This window comes from Talpa europaea, assembly GCF_964194135.1.
Source record: "Talpa europaea genome assembly, chromosome: 9".
NCBI lineage: Eukaryota > Metazoa > Chordata > Mammalia > Eulipotyphla > Talpidae > Talpa > Talpa europaea.
In genome coordinates, this window is record NC_140076.1 from 69,304,611 (window position 1) to 69,325,417 (window position 20,807).

Sequence of the window (20,807 nt, forward strand, 5' to 3'; positions counted from 1 at the left end):
ATTTTGTTTGTTTTAACATGGAAGGATTTAAGAGAAAACAACTAATAGAGTTCTTATCCACATAGGATAGTTTACTGCCTGCCAAGTGAAACTATATCCTGAACATTTAGAACAAATAATAATAAACTTACTGAAGTATAAATCTAAGAAATTTATTAATATTCCTAATCCTCACAACAATCCTATAGAGTAAATATTACTAGTTTTTTAGATGTGAATAAAAAGTTCAGAAAGGTTCCAGAGCTAGTAAATAGTAATTCAAACACAACAGTAAGATTTGCACAAGTTCATGTTTAATCTCTTAGAGACTTGATGACAGTGCAATTGTGAGCATGGATCAGTCCAAGTAACTACTCAACAAACACAAGCTATGATGAACTTCCAATAATCAGGTTTGTACCACTGTAGTGGCAGGATGGGCACAGGGCAGGTTCTCTATGACCCAAGAAGACAGGACAAAGGTGGAGTCCTGGAGACCTCAGTGGATTTTTGCAGGCTTTTATTGGGTTTACCAGGTACATGGTAGGCAAGGGTGCCTACATGGTAGGCAAAGCTGGCAAGTTCCCAGCCCCCAGCAAGTCTTCACTCTCTCTGGGCTCTCTGGCGTTCTCTTGCAGCCTCTGCTTCTCTAGCTTGTTCTTCTGGAGGTTCTCTCTTTAGCTCTGCTGTTCCAATCTCATTCTGCAGACTTTCCTGTGACACCGCCCTTATAAGCCCAGTCTTAGCCCAGGTGAATCCCATCCACATATGCCCACACCCTACTCCAGAAGCCCGCCATCAGGCATGCATTCAGGACCTCAGGAGGGAGGGTAGAAAAGCCTGATACTTTACCTTACCCTACAATTCACCCCCTCAGGGTTTTCTGCCATACAGTCTATATCAGTCTATATACAAGTTATATACACGTTTCTTTTGGCAGTATGAACACTGTGCCCACAAAAGTAAACGGTACACATCACAATATAATGATATAACAAAATACAACAGAACACAAATTAGTCCAGACAGGGCACCAACCTAGTGACAAAAGATAAGATTACTGGCACTAGGAGATGATCTACCATAACTGCTGCCACAGGCACTGCTCATACAAGGGAGGGGAACTACTCGTGGTATCTGCCATCACACGCCAGGAGCCATCAGGCTTCTCCGGCTGTGGTGTAGGCCACAAGCCACACACCACATCCACCCCCAGGATGCATTCACTCTTGGATTGGCGATTCTTTACTCTTGTGGGTAATCGCCCAATCCTCAGGGTTTGTCTGCAGTCATTCCAACACTTGGCTTTCATAGCCACCAATGCAACACGCAGATCCCTGCACTCAGGCCAACCCATTGCACATGCACATGGGTCGGGGATCCGTGGATACAAGCTCCACATGCGGCCTCCACCACAAGCCATGTTCCCCACCCGTCCCCCAAGGAAAGGTTCCTCAACAGTCACCTTCACTCAACAATGAACAGGGCATCACCCACAGATGATTTTAAGAGACTCACTGGCCTTCTTTAACAAACTTAGGCTGCTTAACAGCAGCTCAGGGCTTCCCAATCTCAGCACTAGCTTTCGCCTTTCTAAGATGGCTTTTTTGATACATCTCATCTGCCTGGCTGCAGAGAACTTGGCGAGGGCTTACTCCCTCAGCTTCTTGGGTTCTTCTCATGCCTGCCCTTCCTTTACTCTGGCCACTGCCTCTCTGGGCTGTGGCCCGAGGATTGCCAGGCAGTGCACAGGCTGCTTTTGGCCACCAAGACCTACTGGCCATGCCTTGATTTTTATCTCCTGGGGTTTACAAATGATACCATCCACACCCAGGGTCCCCAAAATGTAACATCAACCTGCCAAGTTTCCTCCGCCTTCTGGCAGGATTGTCAGTCCAAGTCCATAGGTTTTTTCCTTGTGTCAGCACTGGGTAAGCAATGAATCATGGTCCTCTTTCTCCTACAATTCTGCTGCCTCAGGGGTCGTGGGGCTGGTCCTCTTGGGCTGATCCCTCCTCCATGCGAGGTCTCATCCTACAGCTCCCAGACCTTGTCTGCCTCCTGTGCTCCTGCAGTGCCTGTAGTGCTTCCCACAGCTCCCGGACTCTGGTCACCACTGGTACTGCCATGGTGCCTCCAGCTTTGTCACAGGCTCTCGGTCTGCTATTCCTCAGTCCCTCCAGAGGTCTTTAGAGGGCTCCATACCTGTCTGCTTTGGATTATCCTGCCGACTATGCCAATTGTAGTGGCAGGATGGGCACAGTGCAGGTTCTCTATGACCTGAGCAGATGGGGCAAAGGAGGAGTCCTGGAGCCCTCGGTGGATTTTTGCAGGCATTTGTTGGGATTACCAGGTACACGGCAGGCAGGGGTACCAGGGGGCCAGGAGGCTGGCAGGCTCCCAGCCCCCAGCAAGTCTTCACTCTCTCTGGGCTCTCCGGCATTCTCTTGTGGCCTCTGCTTCTCTAGCTTGTTCTTCTGGATGTTCTCTGTTCCGCTCTCGTTCTGCTGGCATCCCTGTGATGCTGCCCTTATAAGCCCAGTCTTAGCCCAGGTGAATGCCATCTACATATGCCCACATCCTACTCCAGGTGCCCACCATGAGGCATGCATTCAGGACCGCAGGGTTCTATCATCAATCCTAATGGCAGGAGGGCAGAAAAACCTGATACTTTACCTTACCCTACAGCCATTAATCTTCACATTTAGGAAAAAAAAGTAAAACACTTCCTGACTTCTTTTGCAGCAAGAAACTAAATCATTTTGTTAAATATTCAAATAAATAAAATAGTACCAAGAAGTAAAACCTAACGTGTATTTGGAGAGTGCTTACTAACACAAAGCAAGCTAACAGATATTAGAAGATACAAAATTCCAGGCCTCCAGGAAATCATAGACTAGTAATGAAGGGAAAAACAAAAACAAAAACAGGCAATTTCAAAACCTAAGTAAGCTTTGGCTCTCTGAAAGCACAAGACAGAGTCCTCCAACAGTCCTGAAAGATCTACAAGGACCCCCAAAGAAACTGACATGTAAGGTGAAGAAGTATTTGGAGTTAGCATTACAGGCAGAATATCAAATAATCCATTTAGTATTCAACACACAAGACCAAAAATAAAATGTTCATAAGATGACTCTACCAACCATTTCTTCACGTTCTACAACAACAAAAAAAAAATCTCATTTTAAAAAATCAAGTCATTAAAAGAACATAAAGTATATATAAAAAATTAGTTGGTAGGGCCTCCCCAGTGGCGCAGCAGTTGAGCGCTGCGTTGCGAATCTGCCCACAGCCTCAGCAGCGCTGGTTCGATCCCCGGCCACCGGGCGAGGGTCCCACATGGCTCACAGACCTCTCCTGCTGCCAGCTGCTCCCCTCAGCAGTGTACCTCGTCAGTCTGCCTCTTCTGCTCTCTGCTCTGGCTCTGGTGAATTCCCTCACCCTCCTGCACTTCTGACTGTACCCAGTGCTTGTATAAAATAAACAAATAAATCTTAAAAAAAATTAGTTGGTAGTCCAGTTTCATAAGCAAGCTCTAGTAAACCTTAAAAAAACAGGTAATACTTTTATAATTTAAACTGTGGTAGGATACAGAGCCTCCCTAGTAGCACAGTGGTTAAAGTCTCAGTGCAAACAAGCTATCACCAACCACTGAAGTTTGAGTTCAATTCCTGGCCAGGGAGCTGACCCACATGATGCAGCAGACCTCTCCCTGTCTCACCCACTGCTCCCCTCAGCTGTGTTATTTCAGTAGATCCGCCTTTTCAGCCCCCCATTCTGTGTCTGGTGAATCCACTCCCCACCACCCCCACCCCAGCACCTCGGGCCTACACCACAGTTCTTGTATGTATAAGTAATGAAAATAAATCTTATAAAAAATAACCTGTGGCTTGAAAAGCATACACAGATCACGGCTACCCAGGTCCCCATGCCTGCTACCTAGGCTTGCAGGGAGACCATCATTGAGGTGAATGTCCCTCACTGAGTAATCAGAAACCAGGTGCCCGGACACAGGAGCAGGGTGCAAAAGGCGCCATTTCTGCGGACACTGAACTGGACTACAGCCGGCGTCCTGGACCTGAGGGTTTTGGAACTGGGACCCAGGGCACGAAATTCGGGGCATTGGATCCTCACGATGGTGGGGCACAAGGCAGACACAGCACCCCCACGCTGTTGAGGCGCTCCATGCCACTCCCACTGTTCCCCCGACCCACGGGGTAAAAAAAACAGTTCCCGAAGGACATTAGGAAAGATCTCTGGTGTCACCTAGCGACCAGAAAAAAATCACCAATACCCTATAGTTGGAAACCAGGGATCCCAAAAACACCCTCAGGCGCTGAGAGAGGGTGGCCACGCAAACAGGGGTAAGGAGGGAAATAAAGCCTGGAGCAAGACCCCATCCTGGAACTGAGAGCTAGGCACAGGATCCGGAGCATGGGACGCGCCATAGCAGCGGGCACTGCACAGGTGACAGCCAGCATTTTGGATCTGATAGCCCTGGAAGTGAGACCTAGAGTGCAGAATTCAGGGTGTGGGATCCATACAGCTGCGGGCACAACATCGGGTGAACACGAGGCAGACACAGCACCCAGCTTGAATAAGCCCCTGTGTTGAAGTGCTCGCCTCCACCCCCCCACCTCCGCTACTCAGAGAACCACGGGGGAAAAAAAAGCACAAGTCAGCAAGTACGGGTCTCTGGCGCCACCTCGTGACCAGAACTAAATCACCAACTAGCTGATTCCCTGTTGGAACTGAGTAAATACAGAGGGAGGGAACTGTAAGGGACAGAGCCCAGCAACACAGCATCAACACCTTGGTGGTTTTGGCCTACCAGTGCTGGTCTCAGTCTGGTAAACAGTTTCCGACACCCCTAGAGGAGCACTCCAAAGAGATGCCCGCCAACACCATTGGCCCAACGTCCCAACGCGTAGATCTAATTAGAAAGCAAACAACAGGCAGAAGAAAAAATATAAATAACCAAGCAAGCCAGCAGGAGGACACACCACAAAAAGAAATACAGTCACCAGAGCTCAACAATGACATGGAAGAACTTCTTGGCCTATCAGATAGAGAATTAATAAGCATCCTGATTAAAAAACAGAAAGAAAATGAAAAGCAAAAAAATGATTTGAGACAAATAATCACTGAACTGAAGAATGAAATTGAGACCTTAAGAAAGGAAAGAAAAGAAACGCAGGAGATAAAAAGATTACTAGAGGAGATAAAGAACTCTGGGAAAAGCAATGAAAACAGAATCAATGAAATGGAAGAATGGATCAGTATTATCGAAGATACAGAAATAAAAAGAGCCAAAGGAGAAAAGGAGAGAGAAGTGCAAATGAAGCAGTATGAGGAGACTCTTAGACAATTATCAGACTCCATGAAGAGAGGAAATGTAAGAATTATAGGCATTCCAGAAAGTGAGGAGAGAGACAAAGGAACTGAGAAATTATTCAAGGAGATAATTGAAGAAAACTTCCCAAGCATGAAAAAGGAGATGAATATAGACATACAAGAAGTGAGAAAAACTCCCAATTACCATAATGAAAAGAAAACTACAGCAAGACACCTAATAGCAAAGCTTGCAGGAGTCCAAGACAAGGGAAAAATAATGAAACTGGCAAGGGGGAAGAAACAGATAACTTATAAGGGAAAACCAATCAGGTTAACGTCTGACTTCTCCAAAGAAACATTACGGGCAAGAAGAGAATGGAGTAACATATTCAGCAAACTTCAAGAAAGCAAATGCCAACCAAGAATACTTTACCCTGCAAAGCTCTCCTTCCTCTACAAAGAAAAAGTAATGGACCTTCTCAGACAAACAGAAACTCCAGAAATTCATTACAACTAAACCCCCACTCCAAAAAATTCTCTAAGAAGTCCTAAACCCAGGGCCTCCCCTGGTGGCGCAGCAGTTGAGCGCTGGGCAGTGAAGCTGCCCTTAGCCTCTGCACCACCAGTTCGATCCCCGGCCCCCGGTGAGGGTCCCACATGGTGAGACAGACCTCTCCTGCTGTGCCTACTGCTCCCCTCATCAGTGTATTTCGTCACTCTGGCTGTTCTGTTCCCCACTCTGGCTCTGGTGAATTCTCTCACCCTCCTGCGCTTCTGATTGTACCAGTGCTTGTATAAATAAATAAAATAAATCTAAAAAAAAAGTCCTAAAGTCAAAACCAACAGAGGAATGACCAAGAAGAACAAAATAAAGCAAGGAATAAAATCACAGAAAAGACAAAATGGCAAACACAGATGCCAACACATCAACTCTAAATGTAAATGGATTACACTCATCAATAAAAAGATAGAGACTAGCAGGCTGGATTAAAAAACAAAATCCAACCTTCTGCTGTCTCCAGGAAACACATTTAACCACAAAAGATAAACACAGACTGAAAGTAAAAGGTTGGAAAACAATCCTACAAGCAAAAGGACCAAAAAATAAGGCAGGAACAGCCATACTTATATCAGATGAAACAGACTTCAAATTAAAAAAAGTAAAAACAGACATGGACGAACACTACATTATGATCAAGGGGACAATACATCAGGAAGACATAACACTCATCAACATATACTCACCAAATGAAGGGGCACCAAAATATATTAGACAATTATTATCAGCTCTGAAATCAGACATTAAAGAAAATACATATATAGTGGGAGACTTCAACACCCCACTCTCACCAATGGATAGATCAACGAGACAAAAAATAAACAAAGACACTAGAACCCTAAATAAAGACATAGAACTCATGGACTTAACAGACATCTATAGGACATTGCACCCCAAAAAATCCGAGTACACATTTTTCTCAAGTGTGCATGGATCATTCTCTAGAATCGATCACATACTGGGCCACAAGACAAACATCAACAGATACATGAAAATCAAAATCATTCCAAAAATCTTCTCTGATTATAAAGGCATCAAGCTAGAAATAAATCATGAAAAGAAAACAAGGAACCCTCCCACTTCATGGAGATTGAAATCCACACTACTGGAAGGCCACTGGACTAATGAGGAGATCAAAGAAGAAATTAAAAAATACTTTGAGTTGAATGACAAGGAGGACACCACTTTCCAGAATGTATGGGATGCAGCAAAAGCAGTAATAAGAGGAAAGCATGTAGCAATACAGGCTCACATCAACAAACAAGAAAGAACTCAAAGAACCAACCTAATCTCACATCTCAAAGAACTAGAAAAAGAACAACAAAAAAACCCCAAAGCCAGTAGAAGGAAATAATAAAAATCAAAGCAGAAATAAATGAATTAGAAATTTAAAAAAAAACAATCCAAAAGATCAATGAAACCAAAAGTTGGTTCTTTGAAAAAATAAACAAAATAGACAAACCTCTAGCAAGGCTCATAAAGAAAAAATGGGAGAAAACACATATAAATAGTGTTATAAATGAAAGAGGAGAAATCACAACAGACTCAGTAGAAATCAAAAGAATAATCAGAGATTACTATGAACACTTATACGCAAACAAATTCAACAACGTAGAAGAGATGGACAAATTCCTAGAATGATGTAATTATCCAAAGCTGGACAAAAAAGAAACAGAACAACTACACAGACCAATTACAAGCAGCGAAACTGAAGCAATAATCAAAGCACTCCCCAAAAACAAAAGCCCAGGCCCAGACGGCTTCACAAATGAATTCTACCAAATGTTCAGCAGTGAATTAGCGCCTATCCTACACAAACCCTTTCAAAAAATTGAAAAAGAAGGAATACAACCAAATACGTTCTATGAAGCCAACATTACACTAATACCAAAACCCAACAAAGACAGCACAAAAAAAAGAAAATTACAGGCCAATCTCCCTAATGAACCCTGATGCAAAAATCCTCAACAAAATCCTTGCCAACAGAATCCAACAATGCATCTGTAAAGCAACCAACCCATTCTGAGCAGGTTTATGAACGGTTCTAGCAGCCACATGCTCTTCGCCGTGGTTTGTAGTCGCTCCAACACTCCTCCGTACACTCCACTCCTCCACCCTTAACACCGCACTACCACCACCCCGCACTCTGCTGCACCACCCTTATATTATCAGTCTTTTAGCGCAGGTGTACCCACTTCAGGTGCCCGCCATCAGGCATGCACCCAGGATCACAGGGCTCTCTCATCTATCCTGATGGCGGAAGGGCAGAAAAGCCTGATACCTTTTACCTTACCCTACAGTCCACCCCCTCAGGGTTTTCTGCCATATAGTCTACGTATGTACAATTTTTTTTTTAAGCAAACATAAACAGTGCAGCTCTGGACCACAAAAGCAAATACATCACAAAATGATTAAACTTAATTTTCCTAGGGGCGGAAGGACAGAGAAGTTACCGGTACCAGCAATGGGAGATCCCTCCCATCGGGCAATATACATGCCAATTTGGCATCCGAAGACAATATTGTTGCTGGCATCAGTGGCCTTCCAGGGCGTGAATACCACACTCGCTTTGCCAGTGAAGAGGCATCAGTGGGTTCTACATGCAGCAGGAGTGGAGAGCTCATAATGGGCCACAGAGTTATTACAAATGTCCCCTTGAGGATTGCCCGCTGATCTGTCACTCCAGGGTGGGTAACACGCACCCGTGGCGGCCACTGCGCACTCACCCATGGTTTTATCTGTAAATTGGCCTCCAGGCCACGACCCCAAGGGGCTATCAGAGCCACCCACCGCATGTGGGGAGCCTTCACTGTCCAGGGCCATTCCCAGTCCACAGTCTGCCCTGGGTCTACTCCAGTTGGGGCTGGCAATAGGATGTTGCCCTGCTGTCCAAGTCCCGGTTTTAATAAGATGTCTGACGTCTTTATTTGTAATTGAATGGGAGCAGCGGCACGATGTAGCAATGCCTCCACTGGAGCCAGGCCGCCTCTCCTGCTCCTCTCATTCAATGTCTGCAACACCTCCCAGAGACGTCGGCTCCACCCGGCCAGCATCTGACTGGGGGCAGTGGCTCTTAGTCCTTGCTTCAGTAGGCCATTATACCTCTCTATAATCCCTGCAGCTTTGGGATTATAGGGAGTGTGAAACTTCCATTCAACACCCATGTTCTTGGCCCACTGCTGCACCCGGGCTCCTGTAAAATGAGTCCCTTGATCGCTCTCCACTACCAGCGGACGTCCATATGCAGCACATAGGCGTGCCAGTGCTGCCAAAACTGCCTTTTGGTCCGCATGTGGAGCAGGGTAAGCTGCCAATAACCCGGTAGCAGTGTCCACACAGGTGACAGCATATTGTTGTCCATCGGAGCGAGGTAGTGGTCCAATGATGTCAATCTGCCAGCGTGTCAGGGGTACCTGCCCCCGCAACACCTGGCCTGTAGATGCAAAAGGTCTCCGGGGGTAAGTCCTAGAACATACCACACATGTTTCACATGCAGTCTGGATTTCTTTTAAAGTTACAGGTAGACCCCAGGCACGTACAGTGGCCCACATTGTCTTCTGCCCTGCGTGGAGCAAGCGTCTGTGTAGCCACTGCGCAACATCCCGCCCTGGAGCAGTTTCAAGCCATCGAACCCGGGCTAGGGTATCTGCCTCATCGTTGCCTGGTGAGGCTAATGGGGCATGTCCTGTGACATGATAAACAGTCACCTGCTTCTGATGCCCCAGATCCCATAGATCTTTCCATAGGGCCTGGCCCCACAATGGCCGATGCATAACTGTCCAGTCATTTAAATTCCATGTGGAAATCCACAGTGTCAGACCCCTGTACACAGCCCAACTGTCAGTACAGATTACTAGAGGGGAAGGCTCATGGGCCACCACCATCCATACTGCTCGCAGTTCAGCCCATTGGCTGCTCTGTCCCGTCCCGGTTTCGAACCAGATAGTGTCTGTTTCTGGGTGTACAGCCACCGCTGTCCAAGAGGCTGGCTGGCCCCGGCTGGAGCCATCTGTATACCAGGCCTCTGCTGGAATCGGTGCTCGACCCTCCTTGTAGGGACTAGCTTCAGGTTCGGCTTCTAATACAGGCTTCTGAATTTGGTTCCATACTAGTATATGTCACAGGACCAAGAACCTCCTGCAACTCCACCCTTAAGGGGCTAGTTGACAGGGTGCAGCGCTGTTCTAAGTATGCCCCCCACTTCGCCAAAGTGGGCGTTTGAGCAGTGCCACTATGGGGCTTTGTTGTCCAGTCCCGTACCCATCCAGCTATTGGGTAAGTGGTTCTCACTGAGACAGGGGCTGTGGCAGTTATACTTTCTGTGGCTAGTAAGGCTGCATATACCGCCGCTAACTGTTTCTCAATTAAAGAATACCTAACCTCAGCCCCCTTCCAGAGTTGGGACCAGAACCCAATAGGCTGTCGTAGCCTCTCTGATTTCTGCCAGAGTCCCCACCCGAACCCTTCCTGAGTAACATGTACATCGAGCTCACAGGGTCGGGCTGGGTCAAAAACCTGCAAGGCCTGAGCAGTCTTTATAGTTCGTTTGGCCGTGGCAAATGCTGTGTCTGCCTCAGCTGACCAATCCCACCTGGCTCCCTTACGTATTAACATATACAAGGGTCGTAAGAGCTGGGCCATGTGAGGTATAAATGCCCTCCAGTAACCCAGCAGACCCAGAAAGGCTTGCAGCTGCTTCACTGTGGTTGGAGTGGGGTAAGCTTGAACTTTATCTATCACAGCTTCAGGGATAACCTTTGTCTTACCCGACCAAACAACTCCCAGGAACTTAACTGACAGTCCAGGCCCCTGCAGTTTGCTTTCGTTGATTGCCCAGCCGCATGTTTTCAGGTGTGTTAATAAGAGAGGTACTGCCTTTTCCAGATCTGTAAGAGAATCACTTGTCAATAAAATATCATCAATATAATGGTATAAACGCACTGAAGATGGCCTTTCCCACCGGGCCAAATCTGCTGCCACCAGCCCGTGACACAGAGTCGGGCTGTGCAGGTATCCCTGTGGCAGCACAGTGAATGTCCACTGCCGGCCTTCCCAGGTGAAGGCGAATTGGTCTTGACTTCCTGGGGCTATATCTATGGAAAAAAAAGCATTTGCCAGATCGGCTACAAAATGGTACATTCCCAGCTCGTGGCTCAGACGATCCATCAAATCTGCCACTGAAGGCACTGCAGCATGCAAGGGGGGAACTACCTTATTCAATTCACGATAATCTACTGTCATGCGCCAAGAGCCATCGGGCTTCTTCACCGGCCACACTGGCGAATTGTAGGGGCTGTGGGCAGTACGCACAATGCCCACTTTCTCCAGCTCTGATATTGTGCCTGTAATTTCTTTGTAGCCTCTGGGCAACCGATATTGCTTGGTATTAGTCACTCGCCTAGGGACTGGCAGTTGTAGGGGCGGATGCTTAGCATGTCCTCTCACCACTGCCTTTACCACTCGCACTCTAAGGCGAAACTCTCCGACTGTGGTTTCTAGCCATAAGCCACGTAGTACATCCACCCCCAGGATGTACTCCGGGATGGGCGATACATACACTTTATACTCTTTAGGGGGTAATCGCCCAATCCCCAGAGATAGTTTTACTGCTGTCACCTTGACACTCTGGCCTCCATAGCCATCAATATAACAAGTAGACCCATGAAATCTTTCCATAGAGCAGAGTACATTCTGCTCCTGTGTCTACTAGCGCTAAAACCCTTTGTACGTTAGTCGGGGACCAGTGGATGGCAAGCTCCACATGTGGCCTCCGGTCCCCGCCCGTCCCCTGTGGACGGGTTCCTTGGCCCTCACCCTATTCAAAGGATATCAGGCCATCACCCGAGGACGGGGCTGGCAGCAAGTGGTCTTCCAGCCGCAGGGTGCGCGCCTGAGGCCTGGGGCTTCCAGGCTCCCTTTGAGCAGCAGTTCTTCTCATGGGTGTGAACCTCTGGTCTTCTCGCAGCTGCTGCCATAATTCCAACAAATATGCATTGGGCTGTGCGTCTATTTTAGTGCTATCTACGCCTGCTCTTATTAAATCCATCCACATTTGTTTACGGGTGACTTTTATAGGTTCTGTGATGCCAAGAGACCTCCTTGCCCTCCTTGGCATTCCTTTTGACCTTTCTGAAACTACCCGTATTCCTTTCTGAGAGCGCCGGCTCTCAACTTCTCCCAAGCTGGCTATCATTGTGGTGATGTCATGTATGTGACGTCCCACATAGGGTGCTAGTACTGCCATGAGGGATCCAAAGGTAGATGAGGGGGCATCCTTTAATACCAAGTCTCTCATTCCTGCTGTGAAACGCTCGTCGTCAGGACCACACGTATTCACATTAAACATGGCCTGCCGCATCCCCAATTCCCGAAGTACCTGCACCAGCTCGGCGTACGTCTGCCATCCGCTTACTGTCTCCGACACGTCTCCCGCATCAGCCCATACTGTCCGTATGGCAGCCATTATCCACTCCAGCAGGGTGTGGTCGCCCTGGCCATACCGCCGGCTGTTCTGCAGCCTCTGTCGCAAGGATGGGTGTGAAGTCACGGAGGCCAGTCTCTCCATCTCTTGAGCCGTGCAAATAATCCCATCCACCCCCAGGTCCCATAAACGTAGCAGCCAGGCTGCCAAGGGTTCCCCTGGTTTCTGGCGGAACTGTTTGCCCAAGTCCACCAGTTCCGCCTGGGTGTAAGGTCGGTAGGTAGTAAATTCCGTCATCTGTGGTGGTCCCGCAGCCAGACCCCCTGGGGCCATGGGTCGCTGCCGCTTCATTTTCTGAGTCACCACCGGGCGGGCCCGGAGCATGGGCCCAGCCTCCTCCTCCTCTCCAGAGGAGTCCGGCATCTCCGGGGTGGCGGGTTGGTTTACCACTGCCGGTTGGGACTCAGGCAAAGGTTCAGCCTCCCTCTCCTCCTGTCATGAGCAGGGGTCTGGCATCTCTGGAGTCGCAGGCTGGTTTGCCACCACCGGCTGTGATTCGCGCAAAGGGCCAGCCTCCCTCTCCTTCCTTCCTGAGACGAGTCTGGCATCTCCGGAGGGGTGGGTCGGTTTCTCCGAACTTCTTCCTCCAGAATCCTCAAATGTTGTTGCTGTATCTGCATCTCTTCTCGTATCTCTTCTCGCATCTCATCCAGTACTTGCTGGATCCTAGATTGCTCTTTCTGCCTGGACTCTCGCAGAGCCGTGAGAAACACCCATCCCACGGCTCCTGCCGCCTCGCGGGCACTGCATCCACTCAGGGTTTCTTCTATTTCATACAGGGCCTGTTCCAACTGCCCCGGGGATCCATCTACCTCTGGCCATTGCTGGGGAGGTGCCCACTGGGTGAGGAGGTCGGCCACCGGGTACCATCTGCTCGTGGCCGGCCATCCAGGGATCCCTCTCCAGATTTCAAAGGGTTTCGTCTGCGTAGAGCCGTCCTGCCTCGAACCGTCCTGCCGTCTACGCCAGTTGTAAAGCAACCAACCCATTCTGAGCAGGTTTATGAACGGTTCTAGCAGCCACATGCTCTTCGCCGTGGTTTGTAGTCGCTCCAACACTCCTCCGTACACTCCACTCCTCCACCCTTAACACCGCACTACCACCACCCCGCACTCTGCTGCACCACCCTTATATTATCAGTCTTTTAGCGCAGGTGTACCCACTTCAGGTGCCCGCCATCAGGCATGCACCCAGGATCACAGGGCTCTCTCATCTATCCTGATGGCGGAAGGGCAGAAAAGCCTGATACCTTTTACCTTACCCTACAGCATCCATAAGATAATTCACCACAACCAAGTAGGATTCATTACAGGGACACAAGGATGCTTCAACATCCGAAAATCAATCAATGTAATCCAACACATCAACAAAAAGAAATATAAAAATCACATGATAACATCCCCAGATGCTGAGAAAGCATTCGACAAAGTACAACACTCATTTATGATAAAGGCCCTTGAAATTCTCAGGATACAAGGAATATACCTCAGCATCATAAAGGCAATCTATGACAAGCCCACAGCCAATATCATTCTCAATGGTGAAAAGCTGAAAGCATTCCCATTAAGATCTGGAACAAGACAAGGATGTCCACTCTCACCACTGCTTTTCAACAGAATACTGGAAGTCCTAGCTAGCCAGAGCAATAAGGTAAGAGAAAGACATACAAGGAATCCAAATAGGCAAGGAAGATGTCAAACTATCATTATTTGCGGATATGATAATATACATAGAGAACCCCAAAAACTCCACAGAAAAACTAATTAAACTGATCAATCAGTTTAGTAAAGTGGCAGGATACAAAATCAACGCACAAAAATCAGTAGCCTTCCTATACACAAACAATAAATCTAAAGAAGAAATCAAGAAAACCATTCCTTTTATTATTGAAGAAAAAAAAAATCAAATACTTGGGAATAAACCTAACAAAAGAAGTAAAGGACCTACACAAAAAAAACTATAAAACACTGTTAAAAGGAATAGAAGAAGACACAAAGAAATGGAAAGACATGCCCTGTTCATGGATCAGAAGAATTAACATTATCAAAATGGCCATCCTACCAAAAGCAATCTACAGATTCAATGCTATTCCAATTAAAATTTCAATGTTATTCTTCAAAGAAATAGAACAATTATTGATGAAATTCATATGGAGCCACCAAAAAAACCCGAATAGCCAAACCCCTACTGAAAAAAAAAGGGAATGGAGGCATCACACTCCCAGAGTTCAAACTATACTACACAGCCATAATAAAAACTGCATGGTATTGGAACCACAACAGACACATGGACCAATGGAACTGAATAGAAAATCCAGAAAAAAACCCACAGATTTATGGTCAACTAATCTTTGACAAAGGAGCAAAGAATATGTACTGGAGCAAAGAAAGTTTGTTCAATAAATGGTGCTGGGAAAACTGGGTCGCTACATGCAAAAGAATGAAACTTGACTACTACCTCACACCATGCACAAAAACCAACTCAAAATGGATTAAAGAACCAGACATAAGACCTGAAGCCATAAAATATATATAGAAGGAAATATACACGAAACACTACATAACATGCACCTCAAAGACATCTTTACAGACAAATCACCCAAAGCAGTGATAGTGAAGGCAAAGACAAACAGCTGGGACTACATCAAATTAAAGAGCTCTGCACCGCAAAAGAGACAATAGCCAAAACAAAGAGAAATCCCACTGACTGGGAAAAAATTTTACACACAACAATAATGATAAAGGACTGATCACAAAAATCTACAGAGCTGATGAGACTCAACAAAAACAAAGAAAATAATCCAGTCAAAAAATGGGCAGAAGAGCTAAAAAGAAACTTCTCCAAAGAGGAAATACAAATGGCCAACAGGCATATGAAAAAATGTTCAACATCACTTGCAATCAGGGAAATGCAAATCAAAACTACCATGAGATACCATCTTACACCAGTGAGAATGGCACATATTTAAAAAACTAGCAACAACAAATGTTGGCGAGAATGTGGAGAAAAAGGAACTCTCCTGCACTACTGGTGGGAGTGCAAACTGGCCCAACCACTATGGAAAGCTGTGTGGAGATTCCCCAACCTACTAAAGATAGAGCTTCCATATGATCCAGCAATTCCACTCCTAGGTATTTACCCAAAGGACACAAACATTAATTCCAAAGGGCACCTGCACCCCTATGTTTATAGCAGCACTGTTTACAATAGCTAAGCTTTGGAAACAACCCAAATGCCCACAAATAGATGACTGGATCAAGAAGATGTGGTATATATACACAATGGAATATTACTCAGCATTCAAAAAAGATAAACACATGCAATTTGCAGCAGCATGGATGGAGCTGGAAGGGATCATGCTCAGTGAAATAAGCCAGAAAGAAAAAGAAAAATATCGGATGGTCTCTCTCATAGCAGGAATCTAGAAAACCTAAATAAGGGACCAGAAAAAAGAACAACTGTAAGAAAGAAAAAAATTAAAATCAACAAACAACTATGAACCAGAGACACACTATGGGGGGGGGGGGGCAAGGAAAGGAGGGAGGGGCTGGGGTCAAAATAAGGGGGTTGCAATTGTATGGGGAATATAAAATTAAAATTTAAAAAGAAATAAACTGTGTCAGGATATGGAAAAAGATGAAAAGCTTTCCATCTGTTTTAAGCATAAATCTAATACTAAAATCTAATGAAAACAGTACCCCCCAAAAAAGACAGCTATATAAAACCAAAGCCACCAGAAATACAGATGCAAAACTTCTAAATGATATAATTAAGAAGACAAATTTGATACATGTCCAATTAAAATTTACTTCAGAAATGCAAAGGTGTTACATTAGAAAATGTATTCACATCTAATGTTAACTAACTAATGGAGAAACACTGTACCATTATCTTGCAAAATAATGAATAGGCATTTGATTAAACATCCATTCCTAAAAATACTAATAATAAACAATTAAAGGCTATTTCTGTAAGACAATAAAAAAGAATTATCAAACAAATGCCAAAACATCAGAAGTATGCCACTAAAATTCAAGATCAAGACAGAATGTGCTCGGGCCTCCCCGGTGGCGCAGCGGTTGAGCGCTGGGTTGCGAAGCTGCACATGGCCTCTGCGGCGCCGGTTCGATCCCCGGCTGCTCCCCGGCCACCGGAGGAGGGTCCCACACGGCGTGCAGACCTCTCCTGCCGCCCGCTGCTCCCCTCAGCAGTGTACTTCAGTCCTTCTGCCTGCTCTGCTCCCCGCTCTGGCTCTGGTGAATTCTCTCACCCTCCCGCGCTTCTGACTGTACCCAGTGCATGTATAAACAAAAACAAACAAACAAACCAGCAAACAAATAAATAAAGCATGCCTCTATAAAAAAAAAAAAAAAAAAAAAAGACAGAATGTGCTCTATCATTGATATTAATCAACATTATTTAGGAAGCCATAGTCAATACAATGAAACCCCCCAAAAAGGATAAATACTAATAAAGAAAATGATCATTATTAATAGATGTAAGTGCCTACCTAAAAAACTCAGTATAACATAGTGAACAAATTATTTTGAAAATGTGTGATAGATCAATGGAATGAAATAGAAAATCCAAAAACAAACTCTTTTGAAAACATTTTAATTTACAATAAAGGTAATTTCAAGTCTTTGAAGAAAGGATAGATTATTGGAAAAGGTTAGTAGTAGAAGTGTATAATCATTGAGACTCAGTTATTCAATATATATGTATACTATTTAAAAATACACATAGATGTAGAGAAAAGCATTAGAAGACAAAACAAACACAGAGGTTAACCTCTAGATGGGTGGGAAAGGATGCAGCTGGGGAAGGATATACTAAGTCAAGAGGCCTTGTAAGATAGTGAATATAGGCATTCAGATTATTTTTTAACTATGCACTTAACATTTTATGCATTCTCCTATACATGTGTCATATTTGGCAATTTTTTAAAATTTAATTAGCTCTGTATGTGCATTTACAGAAAGAGCTCCAAGAAATACTAAGTGAAAAAGCAATACTGTTTGCACAACATGAGTCCTTTTCTAGAAAAGTTTCACTTGTGTTATATGCATAAAGACTTTTTTTAGGGAAAAAACTGTTATCTTCCATTAAATATCCACTGACTGAGGTGTATATCTTCATTTTGTACCTTTCTATACTATTTTGTTTTCAAACAGTATTGAATTGTGTTTATTGTTTTGATTTTTTAACATAAACATATATAACTTTGTAACATATCTGTGTCTGAGTATTTAGCTACCTAATTTTTGTTAAGGCGGGTTATCCAAGTGGTAGAATTGATGTATTGTTTCACTTAAGTTTAATTAATTTAAATTTAAAAAGCTACAGGTAGCTACTAATCGCAATCACGTTACAGAGTACATCTGAAGATAAGGTGCAATTACATTCTCTTTCTCTCACTTCCCAGACCAAGAAAATTAATATTTACATTTGATTTGTATTATTCATATAGTTCATAACTACTTATATTCATATAGTTAGATATTCATATAGTTTTAAAATACCATGCTGGGTTAATACATTACCAAACAGAGAAACTATGAGCCACTCCTCAGCCAAACAGAATCACTACCTTATTTTAAGTAATTCTTAATTCCATTTACAAATCAAGTGGAGCTGATTAAAAATGCACAGTCTAGCAAGGTTTAGGTTACAAAACTATTAAGGTTTAGTTGGCATTAAGGTTTAGTTACAAAACTATTCATGGATAAGGAGGGCTAGTTTTGAGACCATTCTTCAGAATACCAACCTCTCCATCACTATCAGATATCACAATGAATGCATCCTCAAGTCTACGCTTCTTCTTCATATTGACCAAACTGGTAGTTTCTGCACTCTTCTTCTCCAGATTCTCTGACTCAGAGGCTTCTTTAACTTTTTTCTTTCTCCGAGGCATCCTTTTGTCTGAAAAACAAGAAAAAATAATTTACTTAAATTATATACCTTAATTGTAAGTTTTCTAGGTGCTATCTGAAAAAAGATGTGGAAGAAAAAAATATCCATCTGATAGAAAACTAGATTTCTGAATTACTCCAGTACTACTTAAAATTGATATTTTCCTATAAACAAATACATGTATATAAATCTCATCTCAGTAAAGACATTTCAAAAGAAATAATGTAATAATTTATCCTGGTTCCTTTAACATTAACTTAGATAACTGATTCCCTTGACCACATAATTAATAATTTTTTTGGTTTTTTTGTTTTTTTTTAAGATTTTTATTTATACAAGAACTGGGTGCAGGTCAAGAGGCGTCGGAGGGTGAGAGGATTCACCAGAGACAGAGTGGGGAGCAGACAGGCAGACAGACTGAGGAGACTGCTGAGGGCGAGACAGGAGAGGTCTGCCACGCCATGTGGGTATCTCCCTGGCTGACCGAGACTCAAATCCGCATTGCAGAGACTGCGGGCAGCTTCACAGTGCTGTGGTCAACCCACGGCACCACCGGGGAGGCCCATAATTAATAATTTCTTTTAAGAAACACCAATTTCTCACCATGATAAAGCCGTATCTACAAAAATCCACACAGCTAACATCACACATAAAGGTTAAAAACTCAATGTTTTATCCTTAAGAGAGTAACAAAAATGCCTGCTTTCATCATTTCTATTGTCCATTATACTGAAGGGTCTAGGAAGGTCAATTATGCAAGGAAAAAGAAATAAAAGGCATTCAAATTGAAACGGAAAAAGTAAAACAATCATTTGCGGACAGAATATTTTGTATTTAAAAAAAAAACTATTATACCTATTGAACAAGTTCAGAAATACAAGAATCAAGTCAATATACAAAAAAATCTATTTTACTGCTACCAGCTACAAATAGTGACTGAGTTCGCTGTCTACTGGATATGACCTACAGGCAGGTGGAAATCTCCAATAATAATAACAAACAAATGGAATTAGGGAACAAAGAAGAGTGTCAATGGGACTGTAAAATGATGTAACACTGGAAGTAAAAAGTCATGGAAGGAAAAAAAAAGGAATGAAATACTGATATATGCTATAACATGAATGAATCTTTAAAACATGTTAAGTGAAAGAAGGTAGTCACAAAAGTCCACACATTACATGATTTCACTTATATGAAATGTCCAGAACAGCAAAAAAGTAGATTAACAGTTGTCTAGGTCTGGAGAGTTGGGATAATCCCTAAGGAGCAGGGACATTTATTTGTGAGGTAATGAAAATGTTATAAAAGCATCTACTCTTCAACTGTATACTTTAAATGGATGAATTACACATATATACATACCAATATATCAATAAAACTTTCTTTAAAAAGGATAGTATCAAATGTTAGCAAGGACGTGAAGGAACCAAAAACCTCATACACAGCTGATGAGAATATAAAATTCTGCAGTTATTGTAGAAAATATTTTGGCAAAATCAGGCAAGAGAAAGACATAAAAAGCCTCCAAATAGGGGAAGAAGAGGTAAAGCTTTCATTATTTGCAGATGCTATGACAACATATAGCAAGAACCCTCAAAAATCCACGGAAAAATTAAAACAATAAAGCAGTTCAGTAAGGAAGCAGGTTACAAAATCAATACACAAAAATCAGTAGCATTCCTATATACAATCAGTCTGAAGAGGAAAAAATTAAGAAAAACCATCCCATTTACAATTGTACACAAAAACATTAAATACCGGGCCTCCCCGGTGGCACAGTGGATGAGCGTTGGGTTGCGAAGCTGCCCGCGGCCTCTGCAGTGCTGGTTCGATCCCCGGCTGCTCCCCGGCCACCAGAGGAGGGTCCCACATGGCGCGCGGACCTCTCCTGCCGCCCGCTGCTCCCCTCAGCAGTGTACTTCGGTCCTTCTGCCTGCTCTGCTCCCCGCTCTGGCTCTGGTGAATTCTCTCACCCTCCCGCGCTTCTGACTGTACCCAGTGCTTGTATAAATAAATAAAAATAAATCTTAAAAAAAAAATACATGCTCTTTTAAAAAAAAAAAAAAACATTAAATACCTGGAAATAAACCTAACAAGGGAGGTGAAAGAACTGTGCAAGGAAAATTGCAAAACATTGTTAAAAGAGAAAAGAGACAAAAAGAAATGAAAGGCATTCCCTACTCATGGATCAGAAGAATCAACATTATCAAAATGACCATTCTACCCAAAGCAATTTACAGATTTATTGCAATTCCAATAAAAATCTCAAGGATATCCCTCAAAGAAAAGCAACAAATATTACTGAAATTCATATGGAATCACAAAAAAAATCCAAACAGCTAAAGCCCTCCTGACTAAAATGGATAACAGAGGTATTACATTTCCAGACTTCAAACTGTACTACAAAGCCATAATAATAAAAACAATGTTTCAGGGCCTCCCCTGGTGGCGCAGCGGTTGAGCGCTGGGCTGCGAGGCTGCCCGTAGCCTCTACAGCGCCAGTTGGATCCCGGGCCACCAGCGAGGGTCCCACAAAAAGAA

General features: G+C 44.1%; 1 protein-coding gene across 1 annotated transcript in view; it reads right to left on the bottom strand.

The window, feature by feature from the left end:
- Nucleotides 1-18,267, bottom strand: part of UIMC1 (ubiquitin interaction motif containing 1) — a gene marked incomplete at both ends in the record, with an annotated part of 115,666 nt that extends 97,399 nt beyond the window's left edge. Inside the window, one exon of the mRNA XM_084242779.1 lies at nucleotides 18,121-18,267. Coding sequence (XP_084098905.1) covers nucleotides 18,121-18,267 — 147 coding nt within the window. The remainder of the gene's footprint in view (nucleotides 1-18,120) is intronic.
- Nucleotides 18,268-20,807: the final 2,540 nt, after the last annotated feature.